This window comes from Dermacentor albipictus, chromosome 1 (genome assembly GCF_038994185.2).
Source record: "Dermacentor albipictus isolate Rhodes 1998 colony chromosome 1, USDA_Dalb.pri_finalv2, whole genome shotgun sequence".
In the NCBI taxonomy this organism is placed as follows: Eukaryota; Metazoa; Arthropoda; class Arachnida; order Ixodida; family Ixodidae; genus Dermacentor; species Dermacentor albipictus.
Genome location: NC_091821.1, coordinates 432830167 through 432850662, shown reverse-complemented (window position 1 = coordinate 432850662; position 20496 = coordinate 432830167). Strand labels below are relative to the sequence as shown.

The window sequence follows — 20496 nt, the reverse complement described above, 5'->3', positions numbered from 1 at the left end:
AGGCAACTAGGCCGGTCGCTGCAAGAAAAACGAAAGAAGAAAATTAGGAGCCATTCTACCCTGTGAATGTGGTTGACCAACGAAGTTGCTATGGTGGTATAGGTTATGTTGGTGTAGAGTTTTCTTGGTATGTAATTATATACAACTATGCGTAGGTCATTTATGCGAAACACAAAGAAATATCAGGCGCGCACTACGTCACGCCGTACGTAATTATCTACGCAGAGCTACCGACAAAGGGCTTTAACGACTAAGCTCTAATAACGCAAGTGTTGTCGACGCAGCTACGACGGAACTGCGTTTAGACGCATGTGGCTGTTAAACCAAGCATCTCCGCGACCGACGATATGCGTTCACCGGCCGCAGTCTAAAGGAGTGTACGAAACAAAACACACTTGTTTGTAATTTGCGATTTAACATACTTAATTAACTGAATTAATTAGCCTAATTAGGCGAATTAATTAGCCGAATTAGCCGAACTAAACTTGAAAGGGCCAGAGTTATATTCTAACGGACAAACATGGGGCTGTCCGTCTTCCTTCCGTAATAGCCCATGTATTGGCAGCAGAAGGGATATCCACAATATTCACAACTTCACTGTGAACTCCGTAATTAAGAAAGTAAATGAAAGTCGGCGTTATGATAGAGTCATCTAAGCTCCTAATTTTCATATAATTTGTTTCGGGATAGTTTCGATAAAACAAGAGTTACAGCTGTTTTCTTAAACCATACTCCCTCCGTAGATGCCTACGTATCGACAGCAGAGCGGAATTCTGTAACGTTTACAAATTCACTGTGAACTAACTAATTAGGGCAAGTCAATGAACCACGGGCTAGCGATAGAGTCATCTCAATGGCCAATTTCAGTATGATTTTTTTCTAGATGCCTTCATTACATCGGGAGCTACGGAGCACTCGCATGAAAGTTCGCTTTGCCGCAAGGTGTTTTCTGTTCGCCGTCACGATTTTTCCGGAGGGTAGCCACAGACAGCTTCGTGGCAAAAGACGCTGCCTGTGACACGCACGCAGTGAAACGACAATGAGTGGCCGAGCATTGGACAAATTTCCAAGATCATTCTTTGTCTGAAAAAGTTATCTACAGACCTTAGCCTGACCCTCAACGTGAGCAGGGCGATCAAAATTATAACAAAATACCTTCACGAAGCCTGTTTGGAACTGGGACTAAATAGTTTTCACTGCTCATGTTATTTTAAATAGCTATTTGCGATCTCATCATGAAGCCTTCCTTCTCTTTCTCTCTTGGGTACCGTTTAGCTTCTCGAATGGTGGTCATAGCTTCAATTTAAGCGGAGCTCAGGTTCAAAATAATAATTACCGTCTATTTGGTTCAGTTAACTATTTTAACTTTATAGATAGCGAGAAACAGCTTTGTGATCTGAGCGGAATGGTCTTTAATCGTGCAAAAGAGAACAACAAGAACAAAAGAAAACCAAACAATATATATAAACGCAGAAATTAAATAACATACACAAGGTCAGTATACTTAGCAGTCGCGAAAGTGGTACTCCAATTTTTGCACGAAACCCATTAAAAAAATGGCTGTGGCTTAGCTAAGGTTAAGCCCAGGATGCGAAGCATACTAGCCTTTATTTTAGTTGTTGAACCACTGTTTAGCCTAGTGAAATGCTGTTGCTTGGCTATATTTGGTTCGGCTAGACGAAGAAACAACTCATGCAGGCGAGCGCACGAGCTGAGGCCCGGCTATGTAGCTACGCGGCCGCAAGCGAGCGCACGAGTTCAGCCTCCGTGCAGCTGTTATGACGTCATATGGTAGCTACGCCGCCGCGCGCGGCGCAGCAAGGAAGAGCGTGATTGTGCGGCTAGCATGCTTCGCATAAAAATCGCCAGGCTTAGCTTGGTTAAGACAAGAATGCGTTGCATATTGCGCGAGTTGGGGCCCAGCTTTTCCTCCGGCTGTCGTCACGTCCCGTCACGTGGTTGCGCTAAAGGTCAATGGTGGCTGCCCGGCCGCGCCCAAGGGCTGAACTGAGTGATTGCATTATGCAACGCATAAAAATAAAAGCAACTTAATAACAAACATAGCAAACTTAAAAGAGAATAGATCCACATATGAGACGCGCAGCAAGGAACAATGGCTCATACCCTCAATGGTAGCTACGCGGCCGCGCTCGGCGCAGCAAAGAAGAGCGTGGTTGTGCGGCTAGTATGCGTCGCATAAAAATGACTGTGGCTTAGTTAAGGTTAAGCCCAGCATGCGAAGCATACTAGCCTTTATTTTAGATGTTGAACCACTGCTTAGCCTGGTGAACTGCTGTTGCTTGGCTATATTTGGTTCGGCTAGACGAAGAAACAACTCATGCAGGCGAACGCACGAGCTGAGGCCCGGCTACGTAGCTACGCGGCCGCAAGCGAGCGCACGAGTTGAGCCTCTGCTTTTGCAGCTGTTATGACGTCATATGGTAGCTACGCGGCTCTTCACGGAGGCTTGTGCTTGGATAGAATGGCTCTCGCAGCGGAGCAGATTACCCCCTTGGGGAAGGTTCTTTAGGCTCTCTTTGAGTGGGTGACTATGTTGCCCACCCTCGGTTGTGCGAATGCGAGGGCCACGGTCGCTTATTCGGCAACTGCGGCGTCTGTTGTCTTCAGGGACGAGCTGACGATCAGCCTGTCTTTTGATGTAACCGCCATCGCTGTACGGTCACTGTTTTCGGAGCGAGGCGTCCGCGTAGAGGACCCCGGGGTTCTCTTCCAGCTTCCGGGCTCCGGCTCTGGCTCGCGCGGTGCGCCTCTCGTCGTCTTTGCCCGGCGTCATGTACCGTGGAAGGGGTTTGGTCCAAATGGTCGTCTTCCAGCCTTCCGGAAGGGCCGTCTTGATGGGTACTGGCTCAATCTGCCATCCTATCTTGCGTACGACGGCTCGTCCGTGTTCCGCGTGACTGAGCCAGATTCTCTGATTAGAAAGGTGGGCTTCGATGAGCTCCTCCACCGTGTTGTGGGCGCCCGTGTCTACAGTCATTGCGTGGACGAGTATATGGGCATGCCGAGTGCTTGCTTCGTTGCCTTACGAAGCATCGTGTTTAGGGTGTCCCTATTCGGCTTCGTCAGCTAGAGATACGGGGCGGAGTAGGTAACCCGCGACACGACGAACGCGCGTACCAGGTGCATGGCGTCGTCCTCTTTAAAGACTCGGTTTCTGTTAGATAACCTCCGAATTATACCAACTATATCTTCGGTTGCAGTCTTGATGTTTGTGATGGTGGCATGCGCCTTCCCGTCACTCTGAAGTAGTGGGCCGAGAATCCTAATATGCTGTTTTGGCTTGATGGTCGTTCCGGTGATGGTGATAATCACGTTCGGCGGCAGCTCCTTCTTGGATTTTCCCTGTTGGATCATGATCAACTCATATCTGGGGAGCGCAGCTCAGTCCGCACGACTTTGCGTGCTCGTGCACGTTCTTTGCCGCCCGCTGCAAGCCTTACTCCATCCAGGCATCGGATGCGGCTCGGGCCGTCCACACCGTAATATCCTCGGCGTAAAACGCATGGTCGACGCCTTCGATTTGCTTGAGTACATCGGGCAGGGGCAGGAGGACCAGACTGAAGAGCAGGGGCGACAAGACCGATCCCTGAGGGGTGCCCCTATCGGCGAGCTCGACAGGGTCCGACTCCTCCTCCCCTATCCTTATGGTCACCGTTCGGTTTGACAGAAAATATTTTATGCAGCCGAATGTCTTTTGGCCACACCTGGTCTTGTTCAGATTCTGCAACACGCTCGCGTGGCACTACGTTGTCAAACGCTCCCTTCAGGTCGACGGCGAGTATCCCGCTCGGCGCGTGCCTCGCTGCCGGCTTGACGACCAGTTCGTGGAGTTTAATCATGACGTCTTGGGTGCTGAGATGTTGCCTGAAGCCGTACATCGTCTCTGGCCTTTGATCCGTTTCTTCGAGCTGCTTCTGTAGCCGGCGAAGGACCATGCGCTCCATCACCTTCTCCACGCAGGACGTGAGGGAGATGGGCCGCATGTTGTCTATTTTGAGGGCCTTGCCGAGCTTTGGAATGAAGCGGACCTTCGCGTCCTTCCATTCCTTCGGCAACTGCGAGCTCTCCCAGCTTCGTTGATGCGCTCTACGAGGCTGCAGTTGGCTGTACCGCTCATGTTACCATGTAATTTGTAAGTTATGGCGTCCCTGCCTGGGGCACCTCTCTTATTACTGTCATCTATCACTGTCCACAGTTCCATCATGGTAAACGGCCGGTCCAGTTCTTCGTTGTCGAGTACTTCGTACCTCTCGGGCACCGGGTACTGGACCTTCTCTGTCTTTAGGTACTTGGCCTTCAGGTCTTCCAGGAGCCTGCGGCCGTCTCCCTTGTACGTGTTCTGCACTTTGATGAGGTTGCGAAGTATTGAACACGTACAAGGGAGGAATGTGGTATTCCTCCATGATCACCACTTCATCTGCCTAATGAGTTTACCTGGTTTCTGCAGCCGTAGCTGTGTTGTTTGTTGTTGCTTTTCAAGCGTTTGCGGAGCTAAGGTTTTTATGTTTGATGAAGCAACAACGCCGCCTCAACACTTCAAATTATGAAATCTTCTTGCAGTATCAACATACCTTGCACATACTTTCTAGCGACAACACTAGAAAATATAACGCACACACATCCCGAACATTTGCACCTGCCGCGATTCCCTCTTTATAAGCCCACAATACATAGAAGCTAGCTTATACAGATCTTCAAAACGTATTCGTGGAACCTAATACGTGTATTAGATGTTGGCACTACACACTCCTTAACATTACAATTGTTCTAGAACTTATCTGCAGCAACTTACGAGGTGCGCTGCCAAAACGGGCTTTCTTTGAAGATGCGAAATTTCCGCACAAGATGAACAGAGAGAAATGACGGGAAGGTTTTTGTTCACAATATTCACGCAAAGAAGGAAAAGCATGTAGCAACGACACCTACCTCTAAAGTTACCACAAATATTTCTAGCATGTCAGAACGATCGAATATGCGTCCATTCATTTAGTCTACATCTGCAGTTATGCTTTCTCGCTTATTTTTTTTTTTTGTAATCCCGACAATTGTATTGCGACCGCGGCGGCAACAGAGGGGCTAATAGTTTTCAAGCGGGAAGTGTCCAAACCATGTCTGACTGATCGCAGAAGGCACGACTGTAGGGGAAAGGAGGCATATGATTCACCACTTTCTAGCGTTTAGGGCCGCAGCGTTCCCAGAAAAACTACAGGGTCAGTTACGCCCCCCCTCCTTCTCATCGGCTCTATTATAACCGCTGTTCAAAGCTGAAGAAAGGGTGGAGACACCATTGGGACCTTTCAAGGTCACTTCTTTTGCGCGAGGCTCAGAGCGGTATCGATACGGCGACAGGTCTCACCGTTCTGAATACCCGGGGTGCGCTAGCTTTCGGACGCAAAGAGACACGCAGACGCGACGAACGAATGATACGCAGCCCCAGGCCTCCCGGCAAGCACTGAAAACTTTTCCTTTGTCCATTTTTACATGCCAGTGTTAGGTGCTGTTCAATTTCAGCGAAAATATACCGTGTACCTAGGCACGTTCGAGACCGCGTGCGTGCATGAAATTCGGAAGACAAGACGTTAGGACCAAGGAGAAGTGACACTATATTGTGCAACCTATGACGATCTGCAAAACACGCTAAGGTCGGAGAAATCAGTGGATCTCTTGGTCACGTAGGGCCCTCTAGGCCGCACTTAGCGGCGACAAGGTAGCCCAGCCCCCTGTAGGATTATCTCACTGAGCTATGTCGCATGCTCTGTCGCAGTAGTCGGAAGTTCAAATCCCCACCCCCGCCCCCTTTTTTATATTATCTACGATGGTGTATCTGAATATCACATCCTCCAGTGCACTACACCTGCAGGCTTGGAGTGGCGCCTGACACCGGCGAAAGATGCCGAGAGTGAGTTAGTGGGGCTTTACTAATCCACATACAACTGAATTAGGAAGGCCCACTCAGCTTGAACAAAGACACTCCCTCACCAGAACAGAAATTGGCCTCCCTGGTGCAGTTTTCGGCCAGAACCTCCCCAATGATATCTATAATGAACTCATGGCCCTCAGTCCCCAGCAGCTGCGGAGCAGCTGTCCAAGGCGGTGGTCAGACCTGTAACGCAGGAGATGGTGGTAAGGATCTCTGGGTCCGGACAGGCCACCAATAGAAGCTGACCCTGTGAACATTTAAAGGGAAGCTGAAAAGTTTTCCAGAAAAAATTAGTGAACATCTGCACATCATGGTTTTCAACCCTCCGAATACGAATATCGTATCGAAGTTGAGCGAAAGAAAGCCCAAATATATTTCATTTCGACGAAAAGTGCAGCAGCGGACATGCCCAGCTCGCGCGTCTCGTTTCTGCCTGTGATTGGTCGGTGCGCCTCGTGACGTCAACTCTAGTAACCGACCGCTGCAGCTACACATGAAGCGCGGTGCCAGGTAGTTTGGTGCTGTTTTTCTGAGACGGTAATGGAAAATTGAGAGAGACTGCGTTTTTCTGAGGAGTTCGGCGCTACTCCCTACATGTACGAGCCGATTGCGAAGAGCCGGCCTCTCGAAGAAGCAAACGATGCTGGTGCGAGCAGTGCTTTCGACGCGAACGAAAGCAAAGTGTAGGGATCTCCTCGTGTTGAAAATGCTCTTTGGTGAGTATGTTTATTGCAAAGCGATCTAGTGATCTCGCCGATCTTTCGCCGATCTAGTGAGCTCGTTTCCGGTCAAACAACTGTAGTGTTATGTTCCTGCATGCCTCGTCGTGGAACGTAAGCGGGGATGCGATCGTCGGCATTTGTGCGCTGTCCAAAGCTGTTGGCAATCTACAAAGACAGTTGAAACGCGTGAAAAACTTCCCGGTTCATGCAGTACGTGTAGTGACCTTCATCTGTTGACTACCACTCACGTTGACTACCACTCACGTTGATTACCACTCACGTTGACTACCACGCACGTTGACTACCACTCTACAAACACGCACACGCACCAACAAAGGAATGCAGGGTCGATCGAAGCAGATAACGATGGCACGCACGCAGAAACGCGCGGTCAGGCACGGTCGCGGATGCTGCGAAGGAACGAAACACTAGAGTTGACGTCACAACACCGCGGTTTCCGGTCTCCGCTCCGCTCGCTCACACAACGGGGGGCGGAGCTACAGCGCAATTTCAACCGACGATTACGTCGCTCCTAATTGAAAAAAAAAACCCGAAATTTTACCTACATGGTTTATAAGGTTCCCGCATCTGTATATGAGCGCCTTATTGAATTCGACAGACTCTTCAGCTTCCCTTTAATTGCCACACTCTGTCGAGTCAGGCTAGCAGTACTCTTTGAGAAAGTATCAGACATCGTTTGGGATGTCAGCGGCCTTAGTGAGATTAGAAGACCTGGCGGGGCTTGTACGTTGCTGAATAACGGCCATTTCCTCTGCTATAGAGGTCTCCCTGATAAGAAGCAATACGGAGTAGGATTCCTAATCCACAAGGACATAGCGGGCAACATTGACGAGTTCTGCAGCATTAATGAGAGGGTAGCAGTAGCCATAATCAAACCTAATAAGAGGTATATGTTGAAGGTAGTACAAGCCTACGCTCCACCATCCAGGCATGACGAAGAGGAAGTAGATCAATTTTATGAAGATGTTAAATTAGCGATGAGAAAAGTGCAAACTCGGTATGCAGTAGTAATGGGTGACTTCAACGCAAAGTGCAAAAGTGCAATGCAAAAGGGCAAAAACCAGGCGGGTGAACACGGGATTGGCAACTACGGCATCGATTCTAGAAACGCTAGAGGAGAGGTGCTGGTAGAAATCGCAGAAAGGAATAAGCTAAGAACAATGAACACCTTCTTCAGGAAGCATAGCAACAGAAAGTGGACCTGGAAGAGCCCTAATGGTGAAACAAGGAATGAAATTGATTTCATACTTTCTGCCTATCTCAGCATCATGCAGGATGTAGAAGTGATAGGTAGGGTAAAGTGCAGTGAGCATAGGTTAGTGAGGGCTAGGATTCGCGTCAATTTGAACAGAGAAAGAGGAAATTTGGTCAAGAAGAAACAGTCAACTGAGAGGCAGTAAGGGTAAAAGCAGACAAATTTAGGCTGGTACTTGCAAACAAATTTGCAGACTTAGAACAGAGAGATGATGATGATGACATAGAGGTAATGAATGAAACCTTAAATAGGTTGGCTTCAGAGGCAGCAACTGAACTGGGAGGCAAGGCCCCAAGGCAACCAGTAGACAAGCTTCCCCAAATAACATAGTACCTAATAAAGAAATGACAAAAGAATCAAAGTGTCCAACTCAAGACATAACATAGAATTCCGGAACTGTCAAAACTGATCAACAAGGGGAAAATAAGTGAAATTTGAAATTATAACGACTGAGGAAGCCGTAGAAATGGACGCAGCCTGAAATTTGTGAGAAGGAAACTTGGCATAGGACAAACCAAGATGTATGCACTGAAAGATAAGCGGGGTAATATCATCAGCAATCTCGAAGGTACAAAAATGCAGCCGAAGAATTCTATACTGACCTGTACAGTACCAAGAGGACTCTGGAGAACACCATTCGAAACAATTATTAACAGGTAACAGAAACTCGTCCTATAGCAAGAGATGAGGTCATAAGGGCGTTGCAAGACATAAAACGAGGAAAAGCGGCAGGAGAAGATGGAATAACAGTCGATTTAATCAAAGGTGGAGGAGAGATAATGCTTGAAAAACTGACGCCTCTGTATACGAAATGTCCATCAACTGCAATGGTCCCAGAAAACTGGAAGAATGCAAACATTAACTAATTTACAAAAAGGGAGACATTAAAGAGCTGAAAAATTATAGGCCTATTAGCTTACTCCCAGTATTATACAAAATATTTACCATGATAGTCTCCAATAGGATAAGGGCAACACTGGACTTTAGACAACCAAAGGAACAGGCGGGCTTCAGGAAGGGATTCTCTACAATGGATCACATCCATGTCATTAATCAGATTATCGAGAAATCCGCAGAGTACAATAAGCCTCTCTCCTACAAGCTCCTACAAGAAAAGTAGGAGGATACCTATAAAGAAAAGAGTCAGACAAGGAGACACAATTTCTCCAATACTATTCACTGCCTGCTTGGAAGAAATATTCAAGCTATTAAACTAGTAATATTTAGCAGTAAGAATCGATAGCGAATACCTCAGCAACCTTCAGTTTGCCGATGACATTGTTCTGTTCAGCAACACTGCAGACGAGTTACAACAATTGATTGAGGACCTTAACAGGGAGAGTGTAAGAGTGGGGCTAGAGATTAATATGCAGAATACAAAGATAATGATGAATAACCGGGCAAGGGCACAGGAATTCAGGATCGCCAGTCAGCCTCTAGAGTCTGTGAAGGAGTACGTTTACCTAGGTGAACTAATCATATGGAACCCTGAACATGAGAAGGAAATTCACAGAAAAATAAAAATGGGTTAAATCTCATACGGTAGACATCGTGAGCTCCTGACTGGAAGCTTACTGTTATCATTGAAAAAGAAGGTATACAATCAGGGCATTTTACCGGTGCTGACATATTGGGCAGATACTTGGAGACTGACAAAGAAACTTGAGAACAAGTTAAGGAGTGCGCACAGAGCGATGGAACGAAGAATTCTAGGCATAACTTTAAGAGACAGAAATAGAGTGATTCGGATAAAAGAGTAAACGGGTATAGACAACATTCTAATTGACATAAAGCTAAAAAAATGGTGCTGGGCCGGTTATGTAATGCGTAGAGTAGATAACCGTTGGACCATTAGGGTGACAGAATGAGTACAAAGAGAAGGGAAGTGCAGTAGAGGACGACAGAAGACTAAGTAGTGCGGAAAAATTAGGAAATTTGCGGGTGCTGCTAAGAGTCAGCTGACGCGGGACAGGGGTAATTGGAGATCGCGGGTAGAGGCCTTCGTCCAGCAGTGGACATAAAATAGGCTGATGACGATGACGATTGCAGTATTGCCTACTGTACCACCTTTTTGCCAATATATTACCCCATCTATGCTTTGCAAAATATATTTGCGAAGCTGTAATACGTGTGCCCGCAATTTGTCATATACTTTTCGGAGTGTGCATCTCCATAGATGACGACGTGGGTTATTTTTGCATATGACGCTAAACGACATATCACAGCGGTGACACATGAAAAGGTAAGACGAATAAAATCCCATACTGTTGCTGTGGATAAAGGGAGGATTTTTGGAAAACACAGAATTTTCAGTAAAACACGCCACTACCGGAATCATGCCATAGCCACTCGCTTAGGTGAAGCGATTACAAATATGTGCATAACACCCCCTGCGAATAACATCTATCAGTTCAATATATGCCACGTTTAATTGGTGTTGTACAGGGAGAACGTTCAAGCTGTCGTGATGCATACTTTAATGGCAAGCTGGGTTATGTGACAGAACAACCTATACAGGCTGCAATACTGAGAGCATGAACAAACACCTTTTGTTCGTCGTTCCTAACTGTTATCGAATGACTATACTGTTTACCAAAAGAAAGAGTTGAATCCACTGCGGGAGGATCTCAATATTCTGTACTTATGCGCGCTTTCCGATGGCCTACTATTTTCCGTTGTATAAAGCTTGCGGTAAGTTCTAGGTGCAATGTGAATGCGCTTTTGCGCAGCCAAAGCGAACAGCTCAAGAAGGGTCAACAAACTGTAACCTACGCCGTCTCACCGTCATCTGGCTATAAACAACGATTGTCTCGTTGTTGTCTACAGTCGGTGCAACTACCTCGCTTGCTAGTTTTTTTTAGTTCGCGCACGAGCATTAGTGATTGTCAGCATTGCCATCCCTTCCAGTTTCGCTGTTTTGCAGCCTCTATTATTGAGCGGCTATTGACTTGTATCCACTTTGCACCTATGCCAAAGCAGCACTGAGTATTTTCCTTATGTTTCGAGCCACGTTCATTAGGACAGTACAGCTTTCGCGGAGTTGGAGTTTAGTTCATGCAAACTAGTGTTGTTTTCGGAAGCATCCTGCCGACCAAAACTCGGAAACTTTGCATAAAGTTTTTCAATATCAAGCCAGATAGTGCGATGGAGCGCTTACGTTACAATCCCTAGGTTAATCTCTTTCTTTAGAACGCAGTCAGCAGTTCATCTTCCCACGAAAGCCCATCTTCTGGTTGAATTAATGCACAGAGACTGTAATTTTCTTCTCCCAGATTACACGTGATTCTTCTGATGAAGCGCCAGGTAGAAAGCAGTAAAGATTTTAATGCGGCTCAGCTTCTTCAACTAGCAGCGTGTGTATCTTATTGTGATTGTATCTTTATGTATTTGGTTTCATTTTTATTTTGAGCTGCCCGTATTTATTTCTCATTGCAAAAATAAACTGCGTTTTTCTCGCTGGTGTGATATATATGCGCGCCTTTTTCTGATTCTCTTGTTACTTTTTTTGTGGCATATGTTTCGATATGGGATTGCAGCAGCTGAAGCCGCTCGCGCAATGCTGCGTAATTCAAGACAGTTACTTCATTCACTCCTCCAAAAACCTCAAGCAATTACTTTAAAAGTTTTTAGCTAGTTAAAGTGACTTGAGAGGCAATCGCAGCATCCATAGAGAAACATCATTCCAAAGGCCTAATTTTTGGTTAGCGTTGCAGTTAAGGAAAGCTTTTAAAACTTCAGAGCCATTCCACTTTTTGAAGGTGGATGGCCAGCGGAGCACTATATAAATGTAGAAAAAATAAAATAAAATCAAAAGAATATCGCGTAAGCATGCCCTTTATGTTTGTTTTCATTAACGTTTATCTGGCGACCCCAGTAATTACTGCTTCATGGTCGCTATGATACAAGGCTATCGGCTCTGTGACGACACTGCAGAGGTCTTCTTAGCGAACGTTAGGTCTATGCGCGACCGACGGCGTCTTGATCTTCGTGTAACATTGAACGCCGAACCTTCCCAAGAGAATCCCCAAGAACCACTTGCCGTCGGGACGAGACATGTGGATGTTAACGATCACCCACAATGACGATGAGACTTTGGTCCAACGAGAGGATCCACCAGAACTTGTTCACAAATTTTTCAAGGTCCCTCTTTGAGGTTCCGGGATGAACGTATACGGTGGCGAAAACGATTCTGTCCCTAGTCTGTACGGTGACCACACCAGCTTGAACCACCGCCAACTGCCTTCGTCGGCAACTCAGTCGAGTCTTTCTATCCAGGGTCAGGGTGATGGTATGCAACTCGATGGGCAAGCAATCGGCCATGATCTTGATTCCCCGTCTTCGAGCAGCGTGCGTGAGGGGCATGGCTTTGATCTTACCCACACGTCTAGTATTTGGCACATCAAATTTCACCCAAAAGCGCACTGCATCGCGCGCATCGCCTTCCCTACACTCGTTCTCTCGACGTACACAGACGACACCGTTCACCAGTCCGTCCTTCACGTCGATGTTGAACGTGACCCCGTAGGGCATGACCCGAGCAAACAGTATGTAGTAAATTTACCATTTCGAGATGCGTCATACCAGCCACCTTGGCCTGTGCGCGAACACAGTCGTCGTCGGACCGGCATCCGAGGTACACATCAATTGTTCTAGCCCTGTGTACGTCTCCCACAGCCTGTACGGCAACATCGGTGTTGAACGTATCGACGTCCTTATTCGAGTAGAAGAATCGCACAGCACCGGGCTCAACAAGCAAGGCTCAATCGGTACTTACAAACTGACTCTCGATGACGCATACCTCCTCCTGTTGCAGGGCCCTTCCTCCCCCAATTTTCGTGAGGATTGCCAAGAACGTGGCGTCCTTTTGATGCACAGCCCGCCACAACGGGAAGTAGGAGAGATGATGCCACTTGACCTCCTGGCTGAACACCTTGTGAATGCGTGTACGTCTAAAGACGTCCCTACCACGATACGGAGGCAGTTGTCGCAGATCGCTGCACATTACGATGTCCAGACCACCGAACGGCTCGTCGTACTTGTACGTCATCTGTACGTGGTTCGCCTATAGAGTCATACTCCCTACAGGCTCATACCTCGTTAAGCAATGGCTCATAACTCCGTAAACGCGGCTTGCATTACAATAGTTTTCTGCACACGCACATGATAAAACGCTGGAAGCTAGGCTAAGAGAGCTCCGCTATAAAAAGTAGTGGACTACTATGCCAAGAAAGCACTCTCAACTTCACCAGTATTGTATGGCTGTTAGCGTACAAGACAATTGAACTGTATGGGGGCAACCAGCGAAATAAGTTGACATCGCATTTTCTGGTCTAGTTGTTTAACCAAACTCTGATGCTCGGTCGACTAAGATGTGCATAATTTTCTCGTTTACGCTTAAGCAGCCAGAAGCTCAAGCATGCTTCAAAATGTGATACTATTTTTGTGGTTTAGGCTCAGGTGTTTCAAGTGGCTGTTTTCATCGCTTATTGAAATATCAACCAAAAACAAATACTTACAGGATGTGATGCTCAAATTGTTCGAAGGGGAACTCGCCCCTGTACATAACATTTACTTGCGTTGCACACTTTGTTTTCCAAAACTTACGCCGAGCAGGTTTCCATAGTCTAGTTCAACGTGCCATTAGTAATTCCAAGTAATTCCAAGTAATGGAAGTAATTCCATTAGTCCAACGGGCCATTAGTAATTTTGGATTCTTCGCAAAGTACAGATAAAGTCGAGCCACTCAGCAGACTGAAAGCTGTGCCAGGCGTTTAGTAAGTTTTTGATAGAATTCGGGCTGTATAGGACAAGAAGACGTAACGTCAGGTCAAATCGTTTTCTTTAGGACGTCTCTAACAAACATGTTTCAGATACCGCAGATAAATTACACTGGTGGTTGAAAGAAAAACATATCTCCCAATCCAGTCAGTTTCCACACCAGATTGCAAATTAGACGTTATACTATTACAGAAAATAGCAGAGAGCGCAACTCGACCTACAGAATTTACGAACACGTGGCGGTCACGATATATTTTAATGGCGTAGCTACAAACAGTACACGGACTGCAGATAAATGACTAAAATCATTGGAATGCGGACGCCAACGATACAACTATTCACCACTGAATGACGACATTATGATTACAATGTAATGAAAAAGAAAGCGGCATCAATGGAAGGACAAAGGTTCGTCACAATGGTGGAGTGATGACAATGGGACGGAGTAGAAGGCGTGACGAGAGTAATATCACAATACTTGTTCGAGAATGCTGGAGTTTCCCAGGGAAGGAGACGTCGTGTCAGTTCATTAAACTTTCTCTCTACATTCCTTCTCCTCTTCGCTGCGTTTTCTTTCAACTGACCAGTGTTGTCGGAGAGGAGAGAGATCGTGCATAAAACTATGTTTGTTCAGTTTGTGTTACTGACCGCTTGGCATTCCAAATCGATTTGCTCCGATGTGTCTGTAGTTCAAGTGCAATGAAGGTGAGTGGGAGAGTCAGATGGGAAGGACTCGCAGCATTCGCATCGAAAGGCGGGAACACAGAAGGCCCCCAAAAGATGCTTAGGTATTTCGCGTATGCGTTCACCGCAATGCGACGTTCCAGGCATAGCGTAGCCAGCGCGTATGCAGTCACAACCACATAGAGTCGATACTAGGTGAAGGGTCACAGGCAAGCAGCCAAGCATGATTTGCGCCTGTGACTACATATAAAGAGAACGTCCCAATCGATTATACCACATGAGGTAACTACGCAAAGAAAATGTGTTGACATGATATAGAAACGATGAAAAATATCTCTAGATATCTATATATCCGCGTGTACGCTGACAAAGTGCGACCGAAACGGCCCTAGGATGACGGGAAAACGTATGTAATAAAAAAGCAAGCTTACTCCGAGTTCCTCGCTTTATAATACTTTTCACTTACTCACGGCTTCACTCAAGAATTTTGATCGGGTTCTTGAAGTATTTTTACTTTTGGAAGTGACGTTCTTCTTCTGCTCAGTCCAATCCAACATTAGAACGATATCGCATCTTTGAGGAGAAACTCTGTAGTACGGGATAGTTAACTGAGCTTATGCATGAAGAAAGCTTTAGGGTGAAGGAATCAAATTGAAAAAAAAAACGATGTGGTGCTAATAAACACAGTTGATACAATAGTTGTCTACCGACATTATCAAAGGTCTATGACAAAGGTTAATAGAAAGGTACCGCAGGAAATAAGAAGCAAACTTGAAACTAGGGGCGTCATCTTCCTCGTGTCTTCATTAAGCGTGAAATGCTATTAGCTTCCGTTGTCGGCGACCTTCCAGCGACCTTGAGCAAAAGCCAGAGCCGTTATCCGGGCACCCAAATGAGAACCTCCAGGCAAGTTTCGAGAACAAAACGAGATCGTCCTGGCAACCAGCCAATACTTAAGAAAATGCTGCCTCTGGTCCCCAACCCTTTGTACAGTGCCGCATTGCATACTCTAGTTACTGCGCAAATGCTACAAAAATATTTCCTCCAAGTTCTTCTTAATGTTTGTTCACGCTATCACTCAACCTGTCTCTTCTAGTACGCTGAACTTTTATTTGTCATTTCCAATAGCGACGTTGAAGATGCAGATACAGGGCACACACTACACTGTCATCTTTTGGTGATTAGACTGGGTTGCCTATGCTCTTTTAAACTCCAGTGCATCGCGAGTTCCGCGGTGCGGGTTTTGCATCGCCTCAAGAGATGGCGCCACGCTTCGCAGCGCATCCTTCAGGTGCATTTGTTTTTCTACCTGGGAAGTGCGCTCCGTTTCCCTGGCGTCTTTCACTCCCTGTCGTGCCGCCTTCAGCGGTTTTCTTCATCTGGTTGGGCAGGGTCCATATGAAACAGGGCACAGTACGGCGTGGTTTGAAATGGTGCGGTGTGGTGTGGTGGGGTGTGCTGTCACCAACATGTACTACACCGATTCGAAAATTGTGGCTAACATGATCTCCAACCAAACAACAGACGGCTCTGCCGTTTTTCATTTCATGCTTACATGTACTTGCGATTACGGGTGAGCCAGCAATTCCTTTTTTACATTGGGTGAAATTAGTAAGACCTTTACTCCGGTTGAGTAGCCGGAAATTTCGTTCGGAGGGGGGGGGGGGGGGGGGGGGCTGACATTGCAGCTCTGCCTTCTCCTTATAAAATTTGTGGAGGGATCAAATACATGAATAATAACTGCATTGCCATCGCCAAAGCTGCAAACGAATTCTCGAACGCTACGCATTGTCATGACGCGAAAAATATATAATTTTAATATATTTTATATTTTTTATAAAAGAATATATTCGTATGCCCCAAAATTTGTGCCAGAAATAATTGATATCAATGCTTCCATGTTTTTGTCTATTTAATTAGAAATGAAAACATCACGAACTTTAGAAGTTTGTCACTTCGAAACCAGCAAAGCAGTTCATGCCGCTGATATCAAAAATGTAAAGTTGGAGACAAATATTTTAACGAAATTTTTTCATTCAAGAACTTGGTTTACATTTTTGTACATATGCAACCGCGAGGGAAAAATCTCAATGACGCTGTCCTTCGTTCCAATGTATTGCGCAGGAACAGCTGTCACCAGGCGCGTATTATGAGTAAGTGCACGAAAATTATGGTTACAAAATGTAACACATAAAAAAGCTGGAGTTCACTGTCATGCACAAAAATCTATTCGCGCGTACGCGGCTGACATCGCGGTAGCGAAAGACGAATAAAAAATAATTTTAATTTTATTCTCGGCCTGCATGCACAATTCAAGCACCGTTTGCGTCCTTTATATTCGCCTAGGCGTTCCTGAAAACTGAAGGCTGCTTTGCAATCCGCCCTTTCGTTCCCACCGAGTCTAGTAGCTATTTCTTACTGCTGCCGAGTTCTACAGAAGCAGAGCTTTCTGCACTTCGAGCGCCACTGGAGTTCAATGTTCAAGTGCCACCTCACAATGGGACCAATTTTTGTGACTCGAAGGCAGCCCTCGAAAGTGTACAAAGTTCAATGCGCCACGGTTCCCATAAAAAAAAAAAAGTGTGTGAGAGTTACGAAATTTACACACCCGAGCAACCAGAAAAGGACACAATATACTTTGGCGCTGGTTCCTAGCATACAATGGTGTCAGCGGAAAAGACTGCGCCAACCAATCCGCCCATTTTGCGGACGACAGTAGCAAGATGTATCTCGATTGCACTCGCAAGAACAAACGCAGCAACTACGCATCGCTTTATGGCACAAAGTCGTACAATAGCCTTGCAGCAGCCAATGAGATCCACGAACAGCCGCCTACATTATGCATTGCTCCTGACTTGAAAATTAACATGCCTCCTGACATACCGATGTGTGAAGAAATTGATCTATCGGTTGTGTCTTGGTGTCGCGTTGAGCGGGTCACACTCGTTCATTATTGGATAAATCGACTGTCCTACCTCTTACACTTGCACATGTGAAAAAAATTCACCAACTTCATCGGAGTTATGAAAGTATGCGTAAGTATTGCGCATACACGCGCTACATATTGCGCTACACGTAGCCCTGTGTGAGTAAGCATTTCGTAAAACTTGATCGAACCATTATTAAAACCTTATCAGCCCTTATCGGTTATTATCGGCATTATCGCAATCGATCCGATCCTTAGCAATCCTTATCAAGATTACCAGAATTGCTGTGACCATCATATGCTCTTATCGCTCGTTAGCTGCTTATCCATCTGCGCCTAGCCATTATCAGCCATGACGAGACCCATGTAGCCCCCATCACTCCTTATCATCCTTAATAACTCATTGACTGCTTATCTGTGTTTGTTGCGCGACGTGAAGCGCATGAATCCTCAGAGTTCGGTGGCGATTCGGCCAATGAAAAGACGCTCCTACGGCAGGCACATACCGCGATCACAGAAACGCTTTGGGGATATGGCGTGTTCGGGATTAGATTTTTGGCAAAACTGGAATTTTCGTGATGTCTACAAGGCTCCAAGTCGGCTCTATATCTCGTCCTAAATATGCCTCTTATTCCACCATCATGAATATTTCAGCAAAGCCTTCATAGAAACTGTTCTCATTTGACATTTTTTTTGTACCCTCGGTACAACACGTTCATATGGCTAGGATATATCCACCTAGTCCAAGCATGGGTGTTTAGCCAAGTAGGGTCGAAACTCCCCACGGCGAACGTTTTCCATTCGAATGTTTCATTTCTATTTTTTCTTTTCGATTTTATTCTGTTTTTATTTACGTAGCACACAGCGTTTTGCGTTTGGACGGAGGAGGAGTAGGAGGAAGAAACTTTATTCAGGTCCAGTACAAGGTGTTGCCACCTGCCTGGCTAGTCCCATGTTGGGACTGGGAGGTCAAGCCTCCTATAGCGCTATCACGGCCATTCTGGACAGCCAGGACTTGAAGAACGGACAGACTGATGGATATATCTGCTGGGTGAGTCGCCTAAGAATGCTCACGCAATAAAAAGTATTTCACATTTCTGTACACCATTCCACGTTATAGCACGGTGAGTTAGGTGGAATGCAGCACGTTAGAGACACTGGACAGCCGGCCACTGTCAGAGAGCAAAAAATAACAGCACATGCTAAAGGATAAAGTTCCTCGAGTGGCCAGTCGCGCGGCATTTTTGCGTGCATTTGCCGGCTCCTTTTACGCTCAGAAAAGCACTTTTCTGTAGCACGTATTGAGCAAAAGAAAGCGGTATCGCGAGTTTTTACTGTCGCTCTACAATTTCCTCATTGACACTTTTCATCTCAATAAGATATTTGAGAAGTTGATTAATCAATTGAAACTAATGATCGAATTGGCGCAATGAAAATAAAGTAATTTGAGAATCTCCAAGCGACGGCATACAACATTACCTTGGTTTTGTCCAGCTACATGGCATTCGCATATTTTTAAACTGTGACTAAAGTTGCCTGGGATATCCTTTATATCTTTCTTAATATTAAAATTAAATTAAATTATGGGGTTTTACGTGGCAAAACCACTTTCTGATTATGAGGCACGCCGTAGTGGAGGACTTCGGAAATTTTAACCACCTGGGTTCTTTAACGTGCACCTAAATCTAAGTACACGGGTATTTTCGCATTTCGCCCCCATCGAAATGTGGCCGCCGTGGCCGGGATTCGATCCCGCCACCTCGTGCTCAGCAGCTCAACAGCATAGCCACTGAGCAACCACGGCGGGCTTTCTTAATGTGCATAACTTTGCTTGTGAGCACCTTTTTTTCTTTTGAGGAAATGTTTAATGAGCGCTCATTTCAAAACTACCCGCCGTAGTTTCCTTTAAGCTATGGCACTGTGCTGCTAAGCATAAGGTTACGGGTTTGAATTCCGTCCGGGGCGGCGGCATGTGGATGGAGGCGAAATACACACACAAAAAAAGACGTTCCTATGCTTAGCTTTAGGTTCAGGCTAGTGAACTCGAGGTCCACAAAATTAATCCATAGTGTTCATAAAGCAGTCTCATCAGCGAATAGTACATAGCGGGCCTCATAATAATCAATTCATTATTCTTGCACATAAAACGATCGAATCCTTTTTTTTTTCCTGATTTCAATATTTTCAAAGTGCCTTTCCTAGCTTAAGCGAGGCAACAGGCGAGATGTTCGTGCCCGGAATTCACGTCCTTCGACGCCTTTCTGTCGGTATTTAGGACTCAGCCAATTTTCATTCACGCTTTTACAGCTGCGTCAGCTCTCATCACTATTCAAGATGGCGACCTGGTTCTTTTGCTCCGGGGCGACTCTTGTGCATTCTTTTTAAAATCTCTTCACTGAAAAGCGGCGAATTGTGCATTCAAGTTGCTCGGCGAGTTACTGTTTCGGGACTTCTCGGCCAACAGGCACTGTAAAAACACCTGCGTCTTCGTTCCTTGTTTTCTTTGTGCGCTAGATCTGTCCCATTTTATTCGAATTCGTGCGCCAGCGGAAAGCATGCAGCGCATACAATGCGTGCATTGCAACGTTCATAGAATGCAGCATGTTGGGCGTGTGAGTTCGTTCACGTGTTTTCTCTCCTCTGACCTCGCGCTGAAGAGCGTTGTTGCGTTATATCCTGTTCGTTTTGTACACCTTTTTTCATGCAGATAAGTAGGTTTATTATTTGCTTGTGATGTTGCTTTATCTGAAACAATCTTTATCACTTGGCGCCATTTATATTTATATTTATATTCATACTTATATTGGCCGATCGTCTGCAGTGGGTTGCGCCATATTGAGATCAGCAACCAACCAAGGAACGTCTCTGCATGATGCAACTACACCAGCCTCACACGTAACAAGCACATATTGTCCTTATTGCAGTGAGAAATGGAGAATTATTTCAGTACACGGGAACGGAGCCTTCACCGCAATTAATAATAATAATAATAATAATAATAATAATAATAATAATAATAATAATAATAATAATAATAATAATAATAATAATAATAATAATAATAATAATAATAATAATAATAATAATAATAATAATAATAATAATAATAATATTATTATTATTATTATTACTTGTTTTGAACCCATATATAAAATTAACAGGAGAGGGA

General features: G+C 45.5%; 1 protein-coding gene across 1 annotated transcript in view; it reads right to left on the bottom strand.

Moving 5' to 3' along the window:
• The window catches only part of LOC135908426 (ionotropic receptor 25a-like), a 118043-nt gene extending 105057 nt beyond the window's left edge, over nucleotides 1-12986 (bottom strand). The window contains exons 1-4 of the mRNA XM_065440206.2: nucleotides 12714-12986; nucleotides 4183-4360; nucleotides 3726-4009; nucleotides 3201-3363 (exon numbers count right to left, since the gene is read on the bottom strand). Coding sequence (XP_065296278.2) covers nucleotides 3201-3363; nucleotides 3726-4009; nucleotides 4183-4360; nucleotides 12714-12986 — 898 coding nt within the window. The remainder of the gene's footprint in view (nucleotides 1-3200; nucleotides 3364-3725; nucleotides 4010-4182; nucleotides 4361-12713) is intronic.
• Nucleotides 12987-20496: the final 7510 nt, after the last annotated feature.